Source organism: Pleurodeles waltl, chromosome 1_2, assembly GCF_031143425.1.
Source record: "Pleurodeles waltl isolate 20211129_DDA chromosome 1_2, aPleWal1.hap1.20221129, whole genome shotgun sequence".
NCBI lineage: Eukaryota > Metazoa > Chordata > Amphibia > Caudata > Salamandridae > Pleurodeles > Pleurodeles waltl.
Window position 1 is genome coordinate 43,493,020 of NC_090437.1, and position 20,086 is coordinate 43,513,105.

General features: G+C 41.8%; 1 protein-coding gene across 9 annotated transcripts in view; it reads right to left on the reverse strand.

Annotated features, from left to right (window-relative positions):
• The window catches only part of PTPN13 (protein tyrosine phosphatase non-receptor type 13), a 1,045,801-nt gene that overhangs the window by 549,761 nt on the left and 475,954 nt on the right, over window positions 1-20,086 (reverse strand). For all 9 annotated transcript variants that reach the window (XM_069236135.1, XM_069236143.1, XM_069236122.1 and 6 more), the window contains exon 15: window positions 4,779-4,931. In XM_069236135.1, coding sequence (XP_069092236.1) covers window positions 4,779-4,931 — 153 coding nt within the window. The remainder of the gene's footprint in view (window positions 1-4,778; window positions 4,932-20,086) is intronic.

Here is a 20,086-nt window from a genome sequence, read left to right on the forward strand (position 1 = left end):
TTTTTACTTTAAGTTCATTAAATTTAATTTCCTGAGTGTGTGAGGGTTGAACCTAGGCAGATCAGTTTCTGTTGAGACTTTCTGTTGAGCAAGTTCAGCTATCAAATTGAAAAAGTACTGTGGTTGCAGACAAACATTCCAGCAGGACTTTTGACAACAACTTATGTGATGCTTCCCCTTATAAGCAAACCCTGTTAATTAGCATTGGTACCTGTGAATTTTGAATAATGTTGCTCCTGTTTACGCTGTTTTATACCTTCTGTATACTACAGAAACAATCCCACCTGTCAAGCTTTGTGTGTAAATGGCCCTTCCACATACTGTTTTGCTCGTGTTGCTGCGCCACCCTGTGCACAGAATTGAGCCCAAATGCTTCATAACACACTTTGAATGACATATCCTATGTTCAGTCTATTGATGGGATTTATCATGGTTTTCTTTATAGCATACGTGCACTTTTACCATCTCTGAAAAACAAAATCTACTAGAGTTACTTCTGCAATAGTTCTATATGTGATTACCATACTCCTTTAAGTTCATGGATACATTTTATTTACCTCAATGAATGTTTAGTAGAATAACTTAATCAGGAGGCTCTCCCAATGAATAGCTAAAATCCTATGCACTAACTGTGCAGATAATTAGTAAACAAACATAAGGCAAACAAACTGCACCCATCAACTAAGTGCCATACTATCAGTCAATAATGATCTGTAGACATTTTCTAAAAACTGAACTATTTTAGATTAGGATTTTCACAGACCTTGAAATGTGGCACTTTGGATATCAATTTACAGATAAGAAGCCTTTGAGCTCACAGCTGTGCACAGGGTACCACAGCATGCAGGAGGCACAGTGTACATGTTAGGACTTCTGACTTTCCCACTCATTTTACCAGGGTACCCATTGAAAAGTAGTGCCCCTGGTAATTGTCCACCTTGCCTATTTCTTAATACATCTATATTTGATCCTGCTGTAGGTAGATGGACTGACGATTAATAAAGCCACAAAACAATAAATCGCCAGAACAAAGTATGTAACTGATGAAAGCGTCATCAACACCTTATGCAGCTTGGTAGGTAGAAAACAGCACCGTAAGAGCTGCCATGTTTTATGCAGCAGTCCTTTACTTTTAAATATTCTTTATAATAATAGACCTATCCGCTTTACAACTGAATCTGAAATTCTTGACTAGGTCACAGACCTTTATGAGAATACTTGGTGGCAGATGAGGAGCTAGACAGCAAATGAATGACTATTGCATGCGTTTTTGGTTCAGCAGCATTATCTCTAAGCTGCATTACAATTCAGAAGCTGTCTCCAAGTGAATGTGCAACTGTGTTTAATCTTGCATTTAAGCTCTCTAAATTGTCAGCTGAGCTAGGTACCTACAAGAAAATCTTGAGCATTATATCCTTAAGGCAGTAACTACTAAGGGCTTAAAGGCTAACGTGAAGCAAAGGTTTTATAAGATGTTGAAAAACAATGGGAAGTAGCTTGAACCCCACAATCAACTGCCAAATGGGCAGAAAAAGAAAGGCTCCAGTCTAACATGTTGTACCTGGTCTTCAAGACATGGAATCATGTGTTGCAAAATTGCTTCAAAAGTGGCGTATGTTTGACCACGTCAATCACTGATGGCGGATCTTACATAATGAGCAACAGTCTGATCAGCAACTAATACTAATTTGTCCCAAACATCAAAGCAGATTCAATAATGCACCTAGGAAGAAAACCTGAAGGGATCAAACATTTGATGATGGGATAGGCAGATCTTAAGCCGCATTATAAATAAAGCATTATTGCTAATGAAACACAACTGGAGAAGGAGAAACTCCCAGTTATCTTACGTCCGGGTGAAACCTGGATATCTGGTAAAGTTATTCTGTGAGTTTAGAAATCTTTCAAAGAGAAACATAGGAGGACACTGAATCCTTCCACAAACATAGTGAGATATTTTGTCAGTTACGTATTGTGAACCTTTAAGTCCCACTGAAAAGCTGGGGTAATAAGATATTTGTGTTTGAACTTTCAGCAATGACATGCAGCTGCATTCTGAAAATGATGAAGGTGCCTGAATACATAGCTTATGAGGACTCAATATACTTTGTTTGACAATCCACTGCGAGAAAGGTTTCAGTAATCTACTGCTAGGATGTTTTAAGGAAATACCATCTAGAGCAGTGGTATTCAACCTGTGTGGTATCCCCACATCTCAGAGGCACAAGACGGGCCAAAGGATCCGCAGAAGAAATCCCATGCTTCATGTGCCTTCGGCTCATGCTGTTACATTAAAGGCTATGTTTCAGGTGTTAAAAAAGAGTGATTGATGGAAGAAAAGAGAAGCCATCAACTTTCTCTTTATTTGTGGTCTGTAACAACTTTCAGATGTCATAGTAGTGAAAAAGTTGGTGTAAAGTGGAACCTAGGGGTGACACTCACTTCTGGCTGGAATCAAATTCAGTAGCTTGACAGGGAAAAAAACAAGATGCACTATCACTTTACATGTTTTCAATGGTTATGTGAAAATGTGTGCATAAATGACAGCAGTTACTTTTACATCCTTACTTTGCAAGCAGCAACAAAAATGAACAAAAGTTCAATAAATCATATATGCAAATGTTTTTGAATGACTGACCCAATAATGATTTCCCTTAGCACACAAAAGCAAGCACATTGTGTTTGGTACTTCATGAAATAAAGTACATCTCAATGGCATTTGTTTTATCATTGACCTATGAGGGAAAGAGAAGGTTCGTTTTTGTACTGCAAAAAGTGAATCTTAGTACAAAACTGCAAGAGTTGTGATTGAAACAACTGCATGAAAAAAACATGTATGCGTATATTCATATATTCATCTCTGTGCTTTTTCACTTGCAACATGTCACCACAGCTTTGCGGTCTAACAGCAATATGATAAGGGTTTTCTACACAGTGCTGTAAAGGTGCGTACTGCTTTCTAGTAGGCAGATCTTAACTTCCCAGTTTGCCTCACACAAAGATGACATCCGTAACCTTGTTGCTGCAGATTGGCAAAGTGCTTACTAGGCCATGAATGCAGACGCCTGAACTCATTTGTTTGGCTAGGTGTCAATAGAGTGTCAGACGGTCTCCTGGGCAATGATGCCACGCAAGTGGCTCTGGAGCTAATGGAAAGTGTCGAGAGGGCCTGTAGGTACAGAGATTATCGCAAAGCAATCATAAGTGTTTTGGAGGTTCTGCAGAGAGGACTGATGGCAGGCGGGTAGTAATTTTCAGGGCTTTGTGATAAGTTCTAATAGCCATGAAATGTCTCTCTAGTGCTCTGGAGACTGCCAGGGTGGGGCTAAGAGTCTTTTAGGGTCAGATGAGGGTCAGTGAGGGCCGGCTAAGTAGTTGTATGGGACTAACAAGACCTTGAGCGAGTTAAATAAGGGTGGGCTAAGGGTCTTGTGGGTCTTCTGTGGTTAAGGTGAAGTTGTTTGTAGGAAGGCTGTGGCCTATAATATATTATACTTAAAAAGCATGAAAATGCTCCAATAAAAAGTGCTGAAGGGATGGCAACAGATTTTCTTTTAATTAATCACTTGTTTTCATTCATCATTTAATACCTCAATAGTGCCTTTTCTAAGTGGAATTTTTATATATTTAACCAATCTCTTCAACTAGAGATCTCACTGTGATATGCTCCATGAAAGGTTTTATATACAGAACAAGCTTTTCAGCTCATACAGTGATGGGTACAAAGTTAGCATCTTGTCTGCATAGTAGTGCAGCTGAAAGCTCATTTGGAGATATACAGTTTTCACATGTGCATATTGGCACATTCTCAGTGTAACATTTTTATAGTGACTGACCGAGCCTACTGATTGAAAAAGGACCATTTGCATAAGTTCAGGCTATGCAAATATGAATTTGAATTTCTAATCTGGCAATGAATACATCAGATCACCACTAATCTTGCCAGCCCAAGCCCCCCATCCTTCTAAGATCTGCTGGGGCAATTCTGCAATGACAAAGGGCAATGGTAAAACTTAAAAAGGGAATGGGGCATCAGTGACATCACTGACCCAATACTGATTGCTCATGCCTCACAGGATGCTACTTTGGGGAGGTCGGGTTCATGCCTTGAAACTAATTATAATGGCCAGGCTGGGAGTGATAGAGTATTAGGGTTTGACAGGACTGTCACTTAGTAGCACACTTGAATATGGGCAGAGATGTGAGTTCCATTGGAGACGCATAGGGATTAGATCTGCTGTCAGAGTTGTTTTCTTCCACTTGGAGACCACAAGTAACATGGTTGTGAATTTCACTATGGTGGTTTTCGGATTAGAGTAAATATTGTATTCACATATTTAGTATCACATCAGAAATCCTAAGCTAGGCGACAAAGACTGTTGAACATTTTTTTTTTTTTGAGCCTGCAAGGTCTACAGAGATTTCTCAGGAATACTTTAGGAATAACTCACTTTTGATTAGTAATAATTATGTAAACTTGCTTTCTCATGTAACTCCTCCAACCAGTTTTTCCCTTATATTACCCTCCGAATAATAGGGGGTAGAATTTGAACCTGAAACTTGTCAGCCATATGTAGATATCGGGAAAGAGTTCTCAGTGAGCAATCAGACCTGGATACTAAAACTTCCAAATCTTTAACCCTTATATAGTCACCAGATAAAAAGTCTGACCATTTCATTTTCATTGGTTTTCTTGGCAGAATTCAATTTCTCAACAAATGTCCAATGTGCAATTTCAATGTCACGTGTGAGGAACCATCCAAAATATTTGGACTTACCTTTAAAAATTCCAATTCAGTCTCTTTTTCGGATGCTCCAGCGTAAGTGCTATGAAGTTTGGGAAGTTCATCTTTTACATACGACAGGTCCAGTTTTTCCATCACTCTGGCTGGCAAGTAATGTTCTAGTCTAAAATAGGCTGTACCGTGGATCTTTGGAGAAAACATGAGATAGGAAAAAATCTGTTTCAGGGATTCAAAATCCATCCTATAAAGTATGAACTGTGACAGAAAGGATTTTATTTTCAGTAGCTAGATTTTCTATTTTCACTTCAAATTAAACTATAAGCTTTATTTTCAAGCTACATTTGCTCACCAAGCATGTATAACCCAGTGACACGTTTTGAAGGGACAAACCAATCTTCCCTTGTTCAAATATACTTTCAGATAAATACAACTGTATGTAGCCTCACTGTCCAGAGCCACTGTATTGGTAGGCAATCATATTACCAGTTGGCATGCTTCTTCTGTGCAGAATTTCTGAAAGCTTCTGGAAAGCCCACAGAAGTCCCTGATTGGTTGGATAAACAGACCGGAATACATCAAGGGGGTTTGATACCCACAGCTAGGACATAAGCTTTGGGTGTCAACACCAGACAGAACTAATGCTCGAAGTGTCAATAATCTGAAAGCCTAGGTCCTGCCATGGTGTTTCACTGCCCTTCCACTTTCACAATAGAAGTGTGGTGGTGTAAACTATATTCAACAGTAGGTTTATAAATAAACATGCAGGAAATTCAAAGCTGGGGCTCATTTTAATAATAAATATTATTTTGTAGGTGTCCATATATGTAACAATTCTGATCATCACTACTGTTTGATTTCTTAAAAAGATTTGTAAATAATAACAACCGTAAACAAATACATAAATACATATTATGGTAAGACAAAACAGCACAGAACTATTTTCAAAGGTGTGGGAGTTTAAGAAGGCTGATGACAATAAGGTCACCTATATCTTTGAGAAAGACTATTTTCGTTTCTTTTTTCAGTCTTCATTTAGCAGAAAAATAATTACCACTTTTCAACAAGGTAATCATTCATTTGAACTTCTAAGACAGTTTACTTTTAAATGGGGTAATATCTTGAGATCATGGCATTTAACTTTGTTAAAGCTCTTCAAAGGAATTTGACTTTTGAATGGTGCAAAACAATTGGAATGGTAAAATATCCAAGAGCTGTTCTAGCAAGGGAACAACCTCTTGGTGTAGACCATCGGCATCAGATGCCCCAAGTTTCAAAGACACACAAAGGTTGTGATAGTAGTGAAACAGAGAAGAACAGAACTTTTCAACTAAGACTATTGTTGGCGTTTATGTATGCGTATGTACAAGTATTAGCTGACGCAAACTTACATGGGCAATAATTAGGGCTGCCGGTTTTGTGGTGTTTATTTTTTTAACATTTACGTCTGCATGTATCCATATTTATTGTTTTAGCCATCTGATCAGTATGAACCCATATTTACTTGTGTTCCATGAATAGATTAAGTTATAAAATTGCATATTTCCAAATAACCAATAAAGGTGCATTCATACTTTGATGCCCATAGTATTTTAGAAAATTAAGCAGTCAAATGTAACATAACAATGCACCCACAAGTAAATATTTGCATTATACTATAAATGGATGTTGACATATGCAGTTATATCAGTAAGTCTCACCCTACTTTTTAACTCCCTCACCACCTATAGCTGTTAGCCTGGATTTGATGAAAGACGGTATGAAAAGTTACTGAAAATAAGTCAAATTTTCTGTACTTTTCCACTTTTAAAAATAAATGCAGCCAGGAAATACATTGTTATCTGGCTCTATTTATCTGTACAAAACAGCACAAACAGAAAACTGGGGGCCTTGTAATAATGGGGGACTATACATTATTAAGGCCTGGTGTGAGACAATGAAACATTTTATAGATCAACTGAGAAGTTATAAATCTGAATTGCACAATTATTTTACATTTCACTTGTTATATGTACTTAATTATATTACCGTAAATGATTTCCTCAGAATCACATAATTTTCAGTCAAGCGCAAGAGCCATGATTAGAACATGTTGATACTGATAAATTTATGAAGCGCTTGAATGACCTTAGGTGTCTTGGTGCTGGTGTCCTTAAATATTGAACAAGACAGAACTGTATTAAAATGAAAAGGTGGTGTTAAAAAACAGATTTTGTGAAAACAGCCATGGTTTAAGTTGTTTCATAAACTGCAAAAGGGTGAATGAAACTTTGAGGTACAGGGAAGGTGTATCCCACAAATTAATGGTGACATCTGAAAGACTTCTACCTCCCCAAAACTGCTCTCCTAGTTTTAGATCTCACCATTGATTTTGGAGAGCTAAATTGGCACAGTCTTCTACGAACGTACCTACATAAAACCGCTCTCAAGTACAGTGGGCCTGAATTGTGAAGTGATTTGAAAGCCACTCTTTTCCTAACTGAAAGCCAATGCAGCTGGTCAATGGTTTGGGAGACTGATGTGTGTTTTGAGATTTTTGTCAAAAGAAAAGCTTCTGCATTTTGGAGTTTCTGCAGTTTATTCATGTGCCTGTTCTGCACGGCCATATAAAGGGCATTGCAGTAATCAATCTTAGAAAGAACTAAAGTGATGATTACTGATTTTTGCAAATCGAAAGGACTGAACTGCAGAATATGTGAGTGTTTTTAAAAGATAAAAGCAGTATGATATGGTTTGATTTATGTACTCAGAAAAAGTAAGTTTATTGTCAAAAATAACCCCTAGATTTCTAAAGAGGCTGGAAAAGGAAGAAGTACCAAGTCATAAGGCCACCAAGTAGAATTCCAAATGTTTGTGCCTTTTCCAAAAGTAGGACCTCTCTCTTTTCAGAGTTTAACTTAAGAGAGTTGTTTCCCATTGATCTCACAACTTCAAACGTACACGTTCTGAAACAACTGGAACACCAGATGGATCTCGTGAGATTGAAACAACAATTTGTGTATAATCTGCATATGTTATGGTAGAGACAATGTTTCACCACTGCGCATATTAGTTGTTCAATGTTCACCAGTAGCACATTATTACATTTTGTATTTAGGTTAGCTGCCTATTGGCTTTAACGTGGCGTAAGACATTACATTTTGTATTTAGGTTAGCTGCCTGTTGGCTTTAACGTGGCATTAGACATTACATTCTTTATTCAGTTTAGCTACCTATTGGCTTTATCATGGAGTTCGACATTGCAGTTGAGACATTGCAGATGAGCTGTGTTTTGCCACATGGTAGACCAAGCTGTGTTTTTTGTATTTTGAATTCTCACAGAGCCCTAGCGTGATAAGAAAGCACATATTTTGGTGTTTTTCTTTAGTGCAGAAAACAGTTGGACCGTGAGGGCGTGTATCGAAACAGTGGCCAACTTTCGACACATTCCTATCAAGGTTTACCTAAACAAGCCAGCATTTTTGCTATAAGTGGTGTCCCTAGCCAACAGCAAGGGGGAATTTTCCAAGACTTCAGTCAGGAGCCGACGTCAGCTGCCTGACCTCCCGTATGGGTGGAAAATCTTTCTCACAGTTGAACAGGAGTCATCAACTTGCAAGCATAAGAAAGATTAAGAGAAATGATAGGCCCTATGGTGATAAATTTTTACTTTTATTCTTTGCTTTGAAGTTATGCTATAATATATTCACATGTATTTGGTGTGTACATTGCAATTGAGAAGTACTTTGATATATTTTCCTTTCAATGCTGTGACTACTTTTAAACGTGTGCTTCCAACCTACTAATATCGTCTCTCAGGAACCTCGTAGTGAAGTAATAATAATAAATGTCTTCTTTAAACTAAGAAGTGCATTCCAAAGAAGTTTTGTCAGCTCGGTCATAAGATAAGTGAAAGCAAAACAGACTATCAGTTTGGCCAACAGTTCAACATATATATTAAAGAGGGTCGGACTCAGGAAAGATCCCTGAGGGACCACACAAGGCAGCACAAGATGTGAATGCACGCCTCATAGACCTACCTGCATCTTTAACACTGGCCACACATTCAGGTGGTAGTTTAAAATAGCCAAAACCTAGGACCTCACAAACCAAATAGCAAGGGTGGGTGTCCTGGGCTCTGGGAGGTATATTTCTCCACGGTTCTGTGTAAGAAGGTCCGGTTGAATGGGAGTTTCTTGTGAGGGACCACTCACAGTTCCAGAAGTGTTGTCAACCATGGTGGGTGCTATCAAAGTGAGGGTGAGGGATACTTGCTTTAACTTAAGCACAAATGGAAGTGGGGGAGAGGAGAAAAAGCGTAAGCAAATATCCCTGACCAGTACATCCATAGGACATTGCCCATGGACTGTGGGTGTGGGAAACTGCATGGAAAATTTTCTGTGGTTGCCAATAGGTCTATTTCAGAAAAGCCCCACCGCAGGAAGTATTGGTATAGGACTTGTGGGTGGAGATCCCACTCGTGGACTTGTTGCCACATCCTGCTGAAGAGATCAGCAAAGTTGTTCTCTGTTCCCAGGATGTGCTCCGCTAGTATGTGTATTTTGTGATGGAGAGCTCACCTCCAAATTTGTTGTGGGAGCTACAAGAGTGGTAGAAATCGAGTCTCCCCTTGTTTCTGTAGATAAAATGTTGCAGTGTTGTCTTTGCGAACTGGTACTACTTTTCCCACTAGCTGTGAAAGAAAAGCTTTCAATAATAGTTGTACTGCTAAGAGCTCTAGGTAACTGATGTGAAAACCATGGTGCTTGGGTTCCCAGTGTCCTTGGACTGTCAAAGTGTATCGATGTGCTCCCCAATCCCATGAGGGATGCATCTGTTGTGATGGTCTCCTGTGTTATTAAGTCACAAGAAGGCTGCCCCGTAACAGACTGTTGTTGTTCCACCATTGAAAAGAGCAAGAAGCTTGCAGGCTGACCAACACTCGATCTTCCCAGTGACCCTCTGCTGGAGACCTTTGCTGTGCTAGACATTATTGCAGCAGACACACATTTAGTCTTGCATGAGGGGCTATTGCAATGTGAGGACATCATGCCTAGAAGACATGTAACTATTCTGGCTGCAACATGATCCTCTGGTTGGAATTTTGGAAGGTGTCTGGAAAGACTGTATACATGCCGCATTGGGACAAGCCAACACTTGTTCTGCATTGAGAATTGCTCTTTTATATTGTTGAATTTATTGAGATTGGAGGTGAGATTTTGCAATATTGACTGTGAAACCCAACCTGTATAGAAGATGTAAAGTTTCCTGTGTGTGCTGCATTACGTTTGATGTGCCACTTCACCAGATAAGTGAAGGCATGAACCTTTTGTCTTCTTAAGTGAGCAGCTGCTATGGCAAGGCATTTTGGGAATACCCTGGGAGCTGTAGTGACTCTGAAGGGGAGTACTTTGAACTGATAGTGTTTGCCATTGACCACAAACCTGAGGTAAAACTGATACACCACATTTATCGGTATGTGAAAATACACATCTTTGAGGTCAAGTGTTGTCATGAAGTCGCCCTGCTATGGAAGAGGTATGACATGTTGAAGGGTGACCATATGAAATGATCTGAATGAATGTATTTGTTTAGAGTCTTTAGATTGAGAATGGGTCTGAGTGAACCATCTGTTTTTGGTATTAGAAAGTAAAGGGAGTAAACTGCTAATCCCTGATGTTGTGGTGGTACTTCATTGAGAAGAAAAGACTGTACCTCCTCTGTTAGCAGGTTTATGTGCTCTGGTGAAAGTCTGTGTTTGGGGGTGGTATTGTGGAAGGTGCAGTAATGAGCTCCAGGCAATAACTCTTTTCCAAAACATCCAGTACCAACTGATCACTAGTGATGGCCTGCCAAATTGAAAGAAACTGTTGTAAGTGACTACTGACAGGTGTTATGTGATGGGGGCTTGAGTGGAAAGTCAAGGTTTGGTGGATGTGGAAGGGTAACTTTTGGTGAGGGATGCTTACCTTTTCCTCTGAAAAGATTTCCCCTTAAATGTGGTTTTAGAATAGCCTTCACCTGCCTAGTTTTGTAGGTGGTTGCAAGTTGTAGAGCATGGGTACTCGCAAACATCTCCCCAGAGGCCACAAGTTATGTGTGCCGGAGGGCTGCTTTAATGGAAGCAGGATGGGAGTGGGGCTTTGTGAGTGGGGTAAGGTGGGTGTAGGGGAACCAAATCATATACATGGTGTGGTCAGTGAGTTATGGAATTATTGTGAGTTTCTTTCCACACTGTTCTCTAAATTAAGCCACTACTCTTTCAAAGAGTCATGGATTTGACAATACTGCGTTATTCTGCATATTGAATTGCTATCCCTCCTTCGGCACCCTGGGGTAACCCTTTCTGCTTGCTATTGTTAACTTGGGAAAGGCAAGCATAAAATGGAAGTAACTTTATTGAATTGAAATGAAACAGAATTGCACAACGTGAAACCTGAAAACTTAGATCAATCCCAGCTTCCCCACTTGACCCAATAGTTTGTTCCTAGGCAATTGCCCAATTTCACTTTGCCTCCTTTTTCTTCATTATGAGATATAGGATTACCTTAAAATACATGCGTTCAGGATATATGCTGTACAAACCTTGTATGTTTGATTTAATAAACTATCAAGTTATCCATGTATAATAACAACTCTACCACCTAGAGGTTTCAAAGTGGTAACGGACTTGCATCTTAGTTCACTACTGGCATTGTGGTCAGAGTGTGAGGAGGCTTGAGTATATTTACAGTCATTTTTTAAAACTATCAGTTTAAAATAAAATATTTCTAAATGCATTTAGATATTCTGATGTACTAAGGTGTAACACTTCTGCATGTTACTGAAATACACTTTTGAATTTCGACGAGAATTTATCATAATTTTACGTTAGTTGCAAGATATAGTGAAAAATGAAAGCTATCCTAAAGTTATGTTTTGCAGTTCACCTTATTTGCTTCTTTTGTTTTACTTCAGTTAGCTTATAAATTAAAGCTTTTATGTTTATTTAACATATTTTAGAATGTTAGTGTATTTTTTTTTTTTTTTTAAAGTAAATAGCAACCCAGTGCAGTCACTTGGTTGGGAGCCTTTATGTGAAGGTCAGAAAGGCCGCATGCAGCCCCTGGGCCGTGACTTCAGTACACGATTGTAGAGGTTTCCGGTGATACTTGCTTGAAAGGGAGTGCATTGAAAAGAACGATGAAAAGCGGGAGTTTGGAATGCACACACAGCTTTTGCGCTTTTTGTGTCTTTTTTCATTTTATCTCAAATGTTGTCTATTTGTGGCCCAAATAGATGTTCCCCTTTAAGTTAACAAATTCTGTTGTACCTCCGGTTTTAAAATCTGATATCTGGAGCCATGCATGTCATCCAACAAGGAAGCTTGAGTTGATGACCCAAGCAGCAGTGTCAGCAGCATCAATGGCACATCTTATGGTAGTGTTTGATATGAGTTTCCCTCAGACACTAACTCCTGTCCTCTTTTACTGTGCTTTTCAGGAAGGTATTGGTGGAGCTCCTCTATTTCATTCCAAGTGCCCCTATCGTCCTCGATTAAGAGTCCCACAGAAGCAGCAATCTGTCAGTGCTTTGCAGATTGTGCTGCTATCCATTTCCCCGCCTCGTCTATTCTCTTGCTTTCTTTAGCAGGTGGGGAGCGGGTCCTCCCCTGCAGTCTGGGAGTTAGCTCTTTTCCTCACTCTGTATAGAACAAGAGAATCTGGGGTAAGATGGCCCCTAATATCCAGCAGGTCTGATGAAGATGCCATATATATTTTGTTTGCTTTGGGAGTAATCACCTGTGCATGAACAGGTTCCTTAAAGATATTCCCTATGTGCCTTAACATGCCCTTCACCATAGGGAGATATTGTTTGCTGCATTAGGTAGAGGAGAGTTTTTCAAATAAGAAATCATCCTCTATAGGGTCAGTGTGGAGAGTTACCTGCTGCTCTGGTTACCTGCTGCTCTGGCATCTAGCGCTTGATAAGTGTATGAATAATCTGGAGGGGATGGATGAGCTGGGTGCAGGTCTGGGCTAGAGTCTGATGGGGCCTCAGCATCGGACATATCCCAAGGGTCTAGCTGTGGTGACAAGGGGGCTTGGTCTTCACCCTCTGATTACACTTGTAATGGTAGTGGTGACCCTTGTTGTATATTTGAGAGGGGAGTCTCTTTGATGATTGTGGTGAAGGTGGTTCCTGCACAGGCTGGACAGGTGATTAGGTTCAAGCAATGGGCTGGTGGCTTTGTCTGCTTTTTTCTTTGCTTTTGGCACTGGGGCTTCATCTAGTGCTTCCTGGAATGAAAGTTGCCTCTTTAGTGGTTGAGTTATCATTTTTCCTGTCTGTGGGTGAATTGCTAAGTGTCTCTTCCAGCTATCTATTTCCTCTTGGAGTCAATGAAGTATTGGCTCAACTGTTTTGGCTCCGACTGATGTGCTGGCAGGTTTTGGTGCTGAAGGCCTCTGTGTGGATGATAGAGTTTTAAATGCTGACAGTTATGGTGCCAACAGTTTTGAAGTGGAGATGTTAAAGGAAGTGAAGCTAGTTGCTGTCAGTGTCGAGCCAGCTGGCTTAGTTGGTTTCTTTGGCACTAAGCCAGGGCTGGGCATAATGTCCGAAGTTTGTCTTTGGTGCCCACCATGGCCCAAAGGCAGTGATGGCCCACTAGGTTGTTTGTGATGTTCTTGAGCTTTTCAAGGAGACCTGCTCTGTGTGGGAGTTATGTCAAGGGATTGGCTGTTCTATACCTACACCATTTTGTCCAACTGGTAATTCTTTGTTTTACAGGTCGGAGTTGTTGCTGCCCTCTGGAGGTAAGATTTCTTCATCTGCTGCTGACCCCTCAGCATGGTGTTTCGGACTCTCTTCCACATCCAAGAGATGCACCTTATCATTGCCTCTCCGCCAGGACATCTCTAAACATCGAGCCTGACCGTCACTAACACTCTTTCTAGGATACAAAGGAGCAGCAGGTGTCACACTCAAGACAAAGGTTACAGACCTGATGTTGGTCGGTCTGAGGGTATCTGAAATGACATTAAGGACAAAACTGGAAAGGTGTGTGTTCCATTACCCTTGCAACATTTCAAGGTACAATTTGTAAGTCCAAGAAAATAAGGGACTGAAGTGCAAAACCCCTGGGGGCCAAGACCTATTAAAGGATCACCCGGCAGCAGTTGATTCTTCAATCCAAAAAAGGGATACTCATTCAAAATAATACTGATATCAAGGAAACCACGGGAAACCGAAAGAATGTTCTGATGCAGAGCACAGAAGCACACTTCCGAATCCAATGGCGGAAAGAAAACAAAGGAATTTATTACCCACAAGGAGAGGAGTCACAAAACCTCCTGACTCAAAAGCTTTCTTCAAAGAAAAACAAATTGCACAGGTCTGGACCAACACTAGATGGCAGAACATATACAGTATGTGTATCTACAGCCACACATGCCTTGAACATAAAAGATTTAAGGACTACTGCCCACAATTAGTTTTACCTAATGGACACTTCTAGGATTCACACTGGTCCAAAAAACGTTTCCCCACCAGCAACTCCACCTATGGATGTTACATAACTGGTGTATTTAAGGGGCAAACCAACATGCAACTTCTGGTATCTTTTCTGCACTGTATCAAGAATCATTACTGAAATTAAGTAATGTTTTCCTCTGATGGATACATCTTCATACAAATTCATTACTTTATGAAGGGATCCCAAATCAGTACCTTCCTAGGAGATGGGATTAAGTATTGCTGGTTAACAAAGGAAATTATGCAACACAGCTTGGGCAATGTACCCATCACTGAACACCTAACAAGTGAGATGGTAGTTCTTTGCCAAAGGGAGCAAGTATGATAGTAACTCATCTGCTCTGCAGACACTGGCAACCAGGACACCTATAGAATGATTAGTGGCATCATCCGTGGCCCAGGTGGAATTACTATGAATGCTCTCTGGAGGGGCTTTCTTTGCCAGGGCATAGGAAATCTTGATACAAGAGATGATCCAACATGACAGTGTGCTTGGTCACTGCTGTGCCCTTAGTTTCAGCACAGGTCACATAAAGCTGGTCGTCATTCTGTTCTGACATGCATAGTCAAGGCAATGGGCCCTGCATGTCTGAGGTCCAGCTTATGCAGACACTCCTCCTGCTTAGTCTGGGGAGACTAGGAACTAGCAGAAAGAAGGATGCCATCAAGAAAACCAATGCACAATTCAAACCCCACTTCGGAACAATAAACTGAGTGGGAGGAAACAAGTAAACCTTTTAATTCTGAGCTGCCAGTGGTGATCTAAACGAAGAGGGTTGATCAAGCAGGCAGGACTACTATATGGCCCTTAACAGTAGCAACCACCAGGCCCTGTTGAGCAAGAAACAATGTAAATGTCAAGACACCAAAAATAAGAGCTTAAAAAGGGATGATGACTTCAAACTCGCACCACTGAACAATCTTAGTCCAGTGACCCGCAAGATGGATTAAGTAGCTGGCTTTATGGCCACCAAGATGATGTCTCATCAGAAAGGGAAAACCACTTGAGCCGGGCACTGCTAAACATCCACGCAGGAGCGAGGTTGAAGACCTTGACTATTCTGCTGCAAAAGCAGGTCAACTATATCCGGGAGATGATGGAGCAGTAGATCAGCATACAACATCCTCCTAACCCATTCAGGAGTGATCAGAATTAGCCATGGTTGATCATTCAGCACTTTCTCCAGTACGTTTACAAGAAGCAGGATCATCAGAAACACACACAGCAAGCTCCGAGCTCACTCAAACATGCAGGCATCCCTCAGGAAACCATTCAAAAAGATAAGGTTGTGGTGAAAAGATCCAAAATGTAAACTTCAATATGGAGGAGAAGAATACAAATAGTGGTGCACCAAAAATAAATAATAATGTGAAAAAGTCCTTTTTTCATTTTTAAAGCACACACGCAGTGCGAATTGAGGTTTGTCAATATCCTCGACACATACGGGGTGTCTTGGCCTAATATTAAAAGGATCCAAGGTGGGTAATCTAACGGGATCCCGCACATATACTGGATATTCCCATTTGGTGTACAACAGTTTCACGAGACGCATATTTTGGTATATTGGTTATGCAAAATATGAACTCCCTGAAGAAGTTCACAGAGGTGAACAAAATGCATTGGCTTTGCTGTTTTGCTGTAACACTTGGATCTATATGTCAACTGTACAAGCACAATAAAGAAGATATGGAACATTCTACATTTTGATTTGGACTCATTCATATTATTATTAACTGTTGACACACCACTATATGTATTTTTCTATATTGTGGCCTCTGGCTGCACCCTTAAGCAGCGGGTGCTTATAGCGAGTGTATGACCCCTGAGAGGGAGGAGAGTAATACCATGAGGTCCACCAGAGGGAACACCTGCAGGACCAGGATCTGCACTTAAATCAGGCATATCAGTGTCATAAGATGATTATCTTAAATCCTCTGTGGAAGCACCATTAAAAAAGGCCAGCCTCTGAGTGGGAGTCAGGTGTCTTTTGAAAGGTGGTGGTAAAGCACGGGTCATGTAGAAGAGCTATTGTCTGCAGGAGATGCACCTAAGCCAGCGCCTTCACTAGCCAGTTGTCAAGCACAGAAATACATCAACTCCTGACTTCCTACCAAGGCTACTATATTTTGGCAGCACTATTGTGAAAGCAATACTCCTGTGGACTGCCAGACTCAGCTAGGGTTTCCTCTTTGCAGCCACCATAAGGTCTAGGAGAGCCTTGTTAAATGGAAGCAGGAGCTTTGTAGAATCTGTGGAGAATTGCAAGATCGTTGTCAGAATATTAGAAGGCCTCCACCGCATTGCAAATAACCATGGTAAAACATGAAACCTCCTATGAGGCACTGCCAGGGGAGTAAGACATATCCCTTCTGGTTTAGTAAATAGGCAGCTGGCATTTTGTAAGTCCACCAAGCAGATGCCAACATCAGTATTGGAAGGCGACAATAGGTGATTATATTCTGAGTCATCATCCTCCCTATGACCATATTCCTTTTCCCTCCACTGTTAGCAAAGGCATCTGACTCTGAGCTGAAAAGCAGAACTTTAGGCCCTGGATGGTGCTCACAATACGGTTTATTGTTATAATTTGCCTTGATCACCTCCTTTGCTACATGGATTATACTTTCTTCTATAGACTTCCTGGGTAGCACCTGGCTCAGTTCCTTGAGTGTCTGAAAACTGGTGCCAAAGAAGGATTTAGCGAATGCTGGGATGGAACCCTAGCCAGTCTCAGCTTCACCACCAATTTTGGGCTGAAACCTGTGGATTCATAGGCTTGGGGGGGCGTCGCGGGAGGCATCAAGGCGGCAGGATCAGATCTCTTGTGGGAAGTAGCCATGAGGATTGCCTATCTGTTCTGGAAATATTGAGTATTGCTATCTGAAAGGCCTCAACAAGCATGGCATTGGCAAAAGGACCAGGAAACTCCAGTTTAATCTTTGTAGGTGCTATAGGAACTGTGTAGGTGAGGTGGGCCGTCCGATGTCAAGTTGGAGTCAAGCCCTAGGGAGCAATACTCTTCTCCTCCTTATGGTGCTTTTAGACAGTGTTTGCAGAAAGGTGAGACACTTTTACAAGAGGGAATCCAGGTGTTAGTTGCTGGCCTTAGCCACAAAATAGTTTGGTTTCCTATTCTCAGATGGCCTTCTGGTGCATAAAGGTGTAAGACTTGCAAGCCACTGCTTCGAGTCCAGACGCCAGCCACCACATACAGCCTTTACAGGAATCAAAAAAGGACATTTTCTTGTCCACTGTCTGCAAGGCTTGAAGTGTGAGGACCAATGAGGAGACATCTGATCTAGTTTCTGTCAAAAGCTGATGAATTTGTCAGTGAGACATTGAAAAAGAGAGAGAGAGAGAGAGAGTGTCTAAGAACACATTAATGAGGAGTGGAAAAAATTGGAACTGACACCAGCATGCTGGTAGGTGCCTAATCTACTCAAGTTATGCCGCGTGCAGAGTTGGAGTCATCGCTGGAGCAGGATAGTAGTACCGAAAGGTGTTTTGACATTCATTACTGGAGAAATATTTTCCACAATATTCTGAAAGCTGGAAGGAGTATTCATAAGGTGAAGAATCTGTGGGAAGGTATATCAATCAAATCATGGTCTGTTGCTTGTTGCGAGGCTTTATAACTAATACACCAGAACTGTTGGTCTGTTATCTCGCAAAATCAACACCCAACAGCAAAATGCACTGCAATGGCTCTTCAGCTATCTCCACATTGTTTTTCCTAATTTAAAACTTTGGTTCATATAATGAGGCCACAAAACTCAAGGAATTTTCCAGCAAGATCTTCAGACCTAAAAACATGATTTGGCTGATTTCAGCTGAGACATGGCTCAAGCACTGAAAGAAAAGTTCCTATAATGGATAACCCCCAGAAGGTTTTTGTAGGAAAATGGCTCCTTGTTGCAGTTACCCCCCACTTTTTGCCTGATATTGATGCTGACTTGACAGAGTGCGCTGGGACCCTGCTAACCAGGCCCCAGCACCAGTTTTCTTTCACTAAAAATTTACCATTGTTTCCACAATTGTCACACATGGCACACAGATAAGTCCCTTGTAAAAGGTACCAGTGATACAAAGGGCCCTGTGACCAGGGAAGGTCCCTAAGGGCTGCAGCATGTGTTGTGCCACCCTAAGGGACACCTCACTTAACACATGCACACTGTTATTGCAGATTGTATGTTTTGGTGAGGAATAAAAGGCAAAGTCGACATGGCATTCCCCTCAGGATACCATGCACACAAAATACTGCCTGTGTCATAGGTAAGTCACCCCTCTAGCAAGCCTTAAAGTCCTAAGGCTGGGTGCACTATACCACAGGTGAGGGCATAGCTGCGTGAGCAATATGCCCCTACAGTGTTGAAGTACATTCTTAGACATTGTAAGTACAGTGTGGCCATATTAAGTATATGGTCTGGAAGTTTGTCAAAACGTACTCCACAGTTCCATAATGGCTACACTGAAGACTGGGAAGATTGGTATTAAACTTCTCAGAGTAATAAACCCACACTGGTGCCAGTGTTGGATTTATTTAAAAAATGCACACAGAGGGCATCTTAGAGATGCCCCCTGTATTTTACCCAATCCATCAGTGCAGGACTGACTGGTCTGTGCAAGCCTGCCACTGAGAGACAAGTTTCTCACCCCTAGGGTGAGAGCCTTTTTGCTCTCTGGGGCCAGAACCAAAGCCTGCACTGGGTGGAGGTGCTTCACACCTCCCCACTGCAGGAACTGTAACACCTAGTAGTGAGCCGTCAAGGCTCAGGTCTAGTGTTACAATGCCCCCAGGGGACTCCAACCAGTGGAGATGCCCTCCCCCCGGTTGAGCCCCCACTTTTGGCAGCAAATCCAGAGGGATAATGAGAAAAACAAGGAGGAGTCACCCCTCCAGCCAGGTCCACCCCTAAGGTGACCAGAGTTGAAGTGATCCCCTCCTTGAGAAATCCTCCATCTTGTTTTGGAGGATTTAACTTGATAGGGATGTGCTTCCCCTCCCCAAAGGGAAGGAGCACAAGAAGGGTGTAGCCACCCTCCAGGACAGTAGCCATTGGCTACTGCCCTGCGACCCTAACACACCCCTAAATTCAGTATTTAGGGGTGACCCTGAACCCACGATTTTAGATTCCTGATGACATACAAAGAAGGACTGCCTAGCTGAAAAGCCCCGCAGAGAAGAAGGAAGACGACAACTGCTTTGGCCCCAGCCCTACCGACCTGTTTCCAACTTCAGAGAACCTGCACCAGGGACCTCTGCCGACTCAGAGGACTGCCCTGCAACTACAAAGGATCAAGAACTCCAGTGGACAGCTGACCTGTCCAACCAAGCAAGAAGAAACCATCTTTAAAGGGACTCCCACCTCACTACAGAAGCGTGAGTCCCCACCACTCTGCACCCGACCGCCCCTAGCCCATGTCCAGAGAAACCAACGACAGAGAGGATCCCCAGGTGACTCTGACGACGTGTCCACCTTGGGCTAACATCTCTGCACCCTCACGATGACGCCTGCAGAGGGAATCTAGAGGACCCACCCCGTAGCCCATCCCCCCCAAACGGCGACTGCCCGGGACGAGGATATCCAAAGTGGGTACTTACCTGCCAGCAGACCGGAACAGGAACCGGAGCACCGCCTGTCTCCATAGGCGCCCAGGTTATTTTGGCTCCTCTTTGACCTCTGCACCTGACCGGCCCTGTGTTGCTGGTGCTGGGTGTTTGAGGTTGACTTGAAACCTTAACTGAGGGCTACCTATGCCCCAGAGACTGAACTTGTAAGAGCTTTACTTATCACATTAATTAACTGTACTTACCTTCCCAAGGAACTGTTGAATTTTGCAGAGTCCA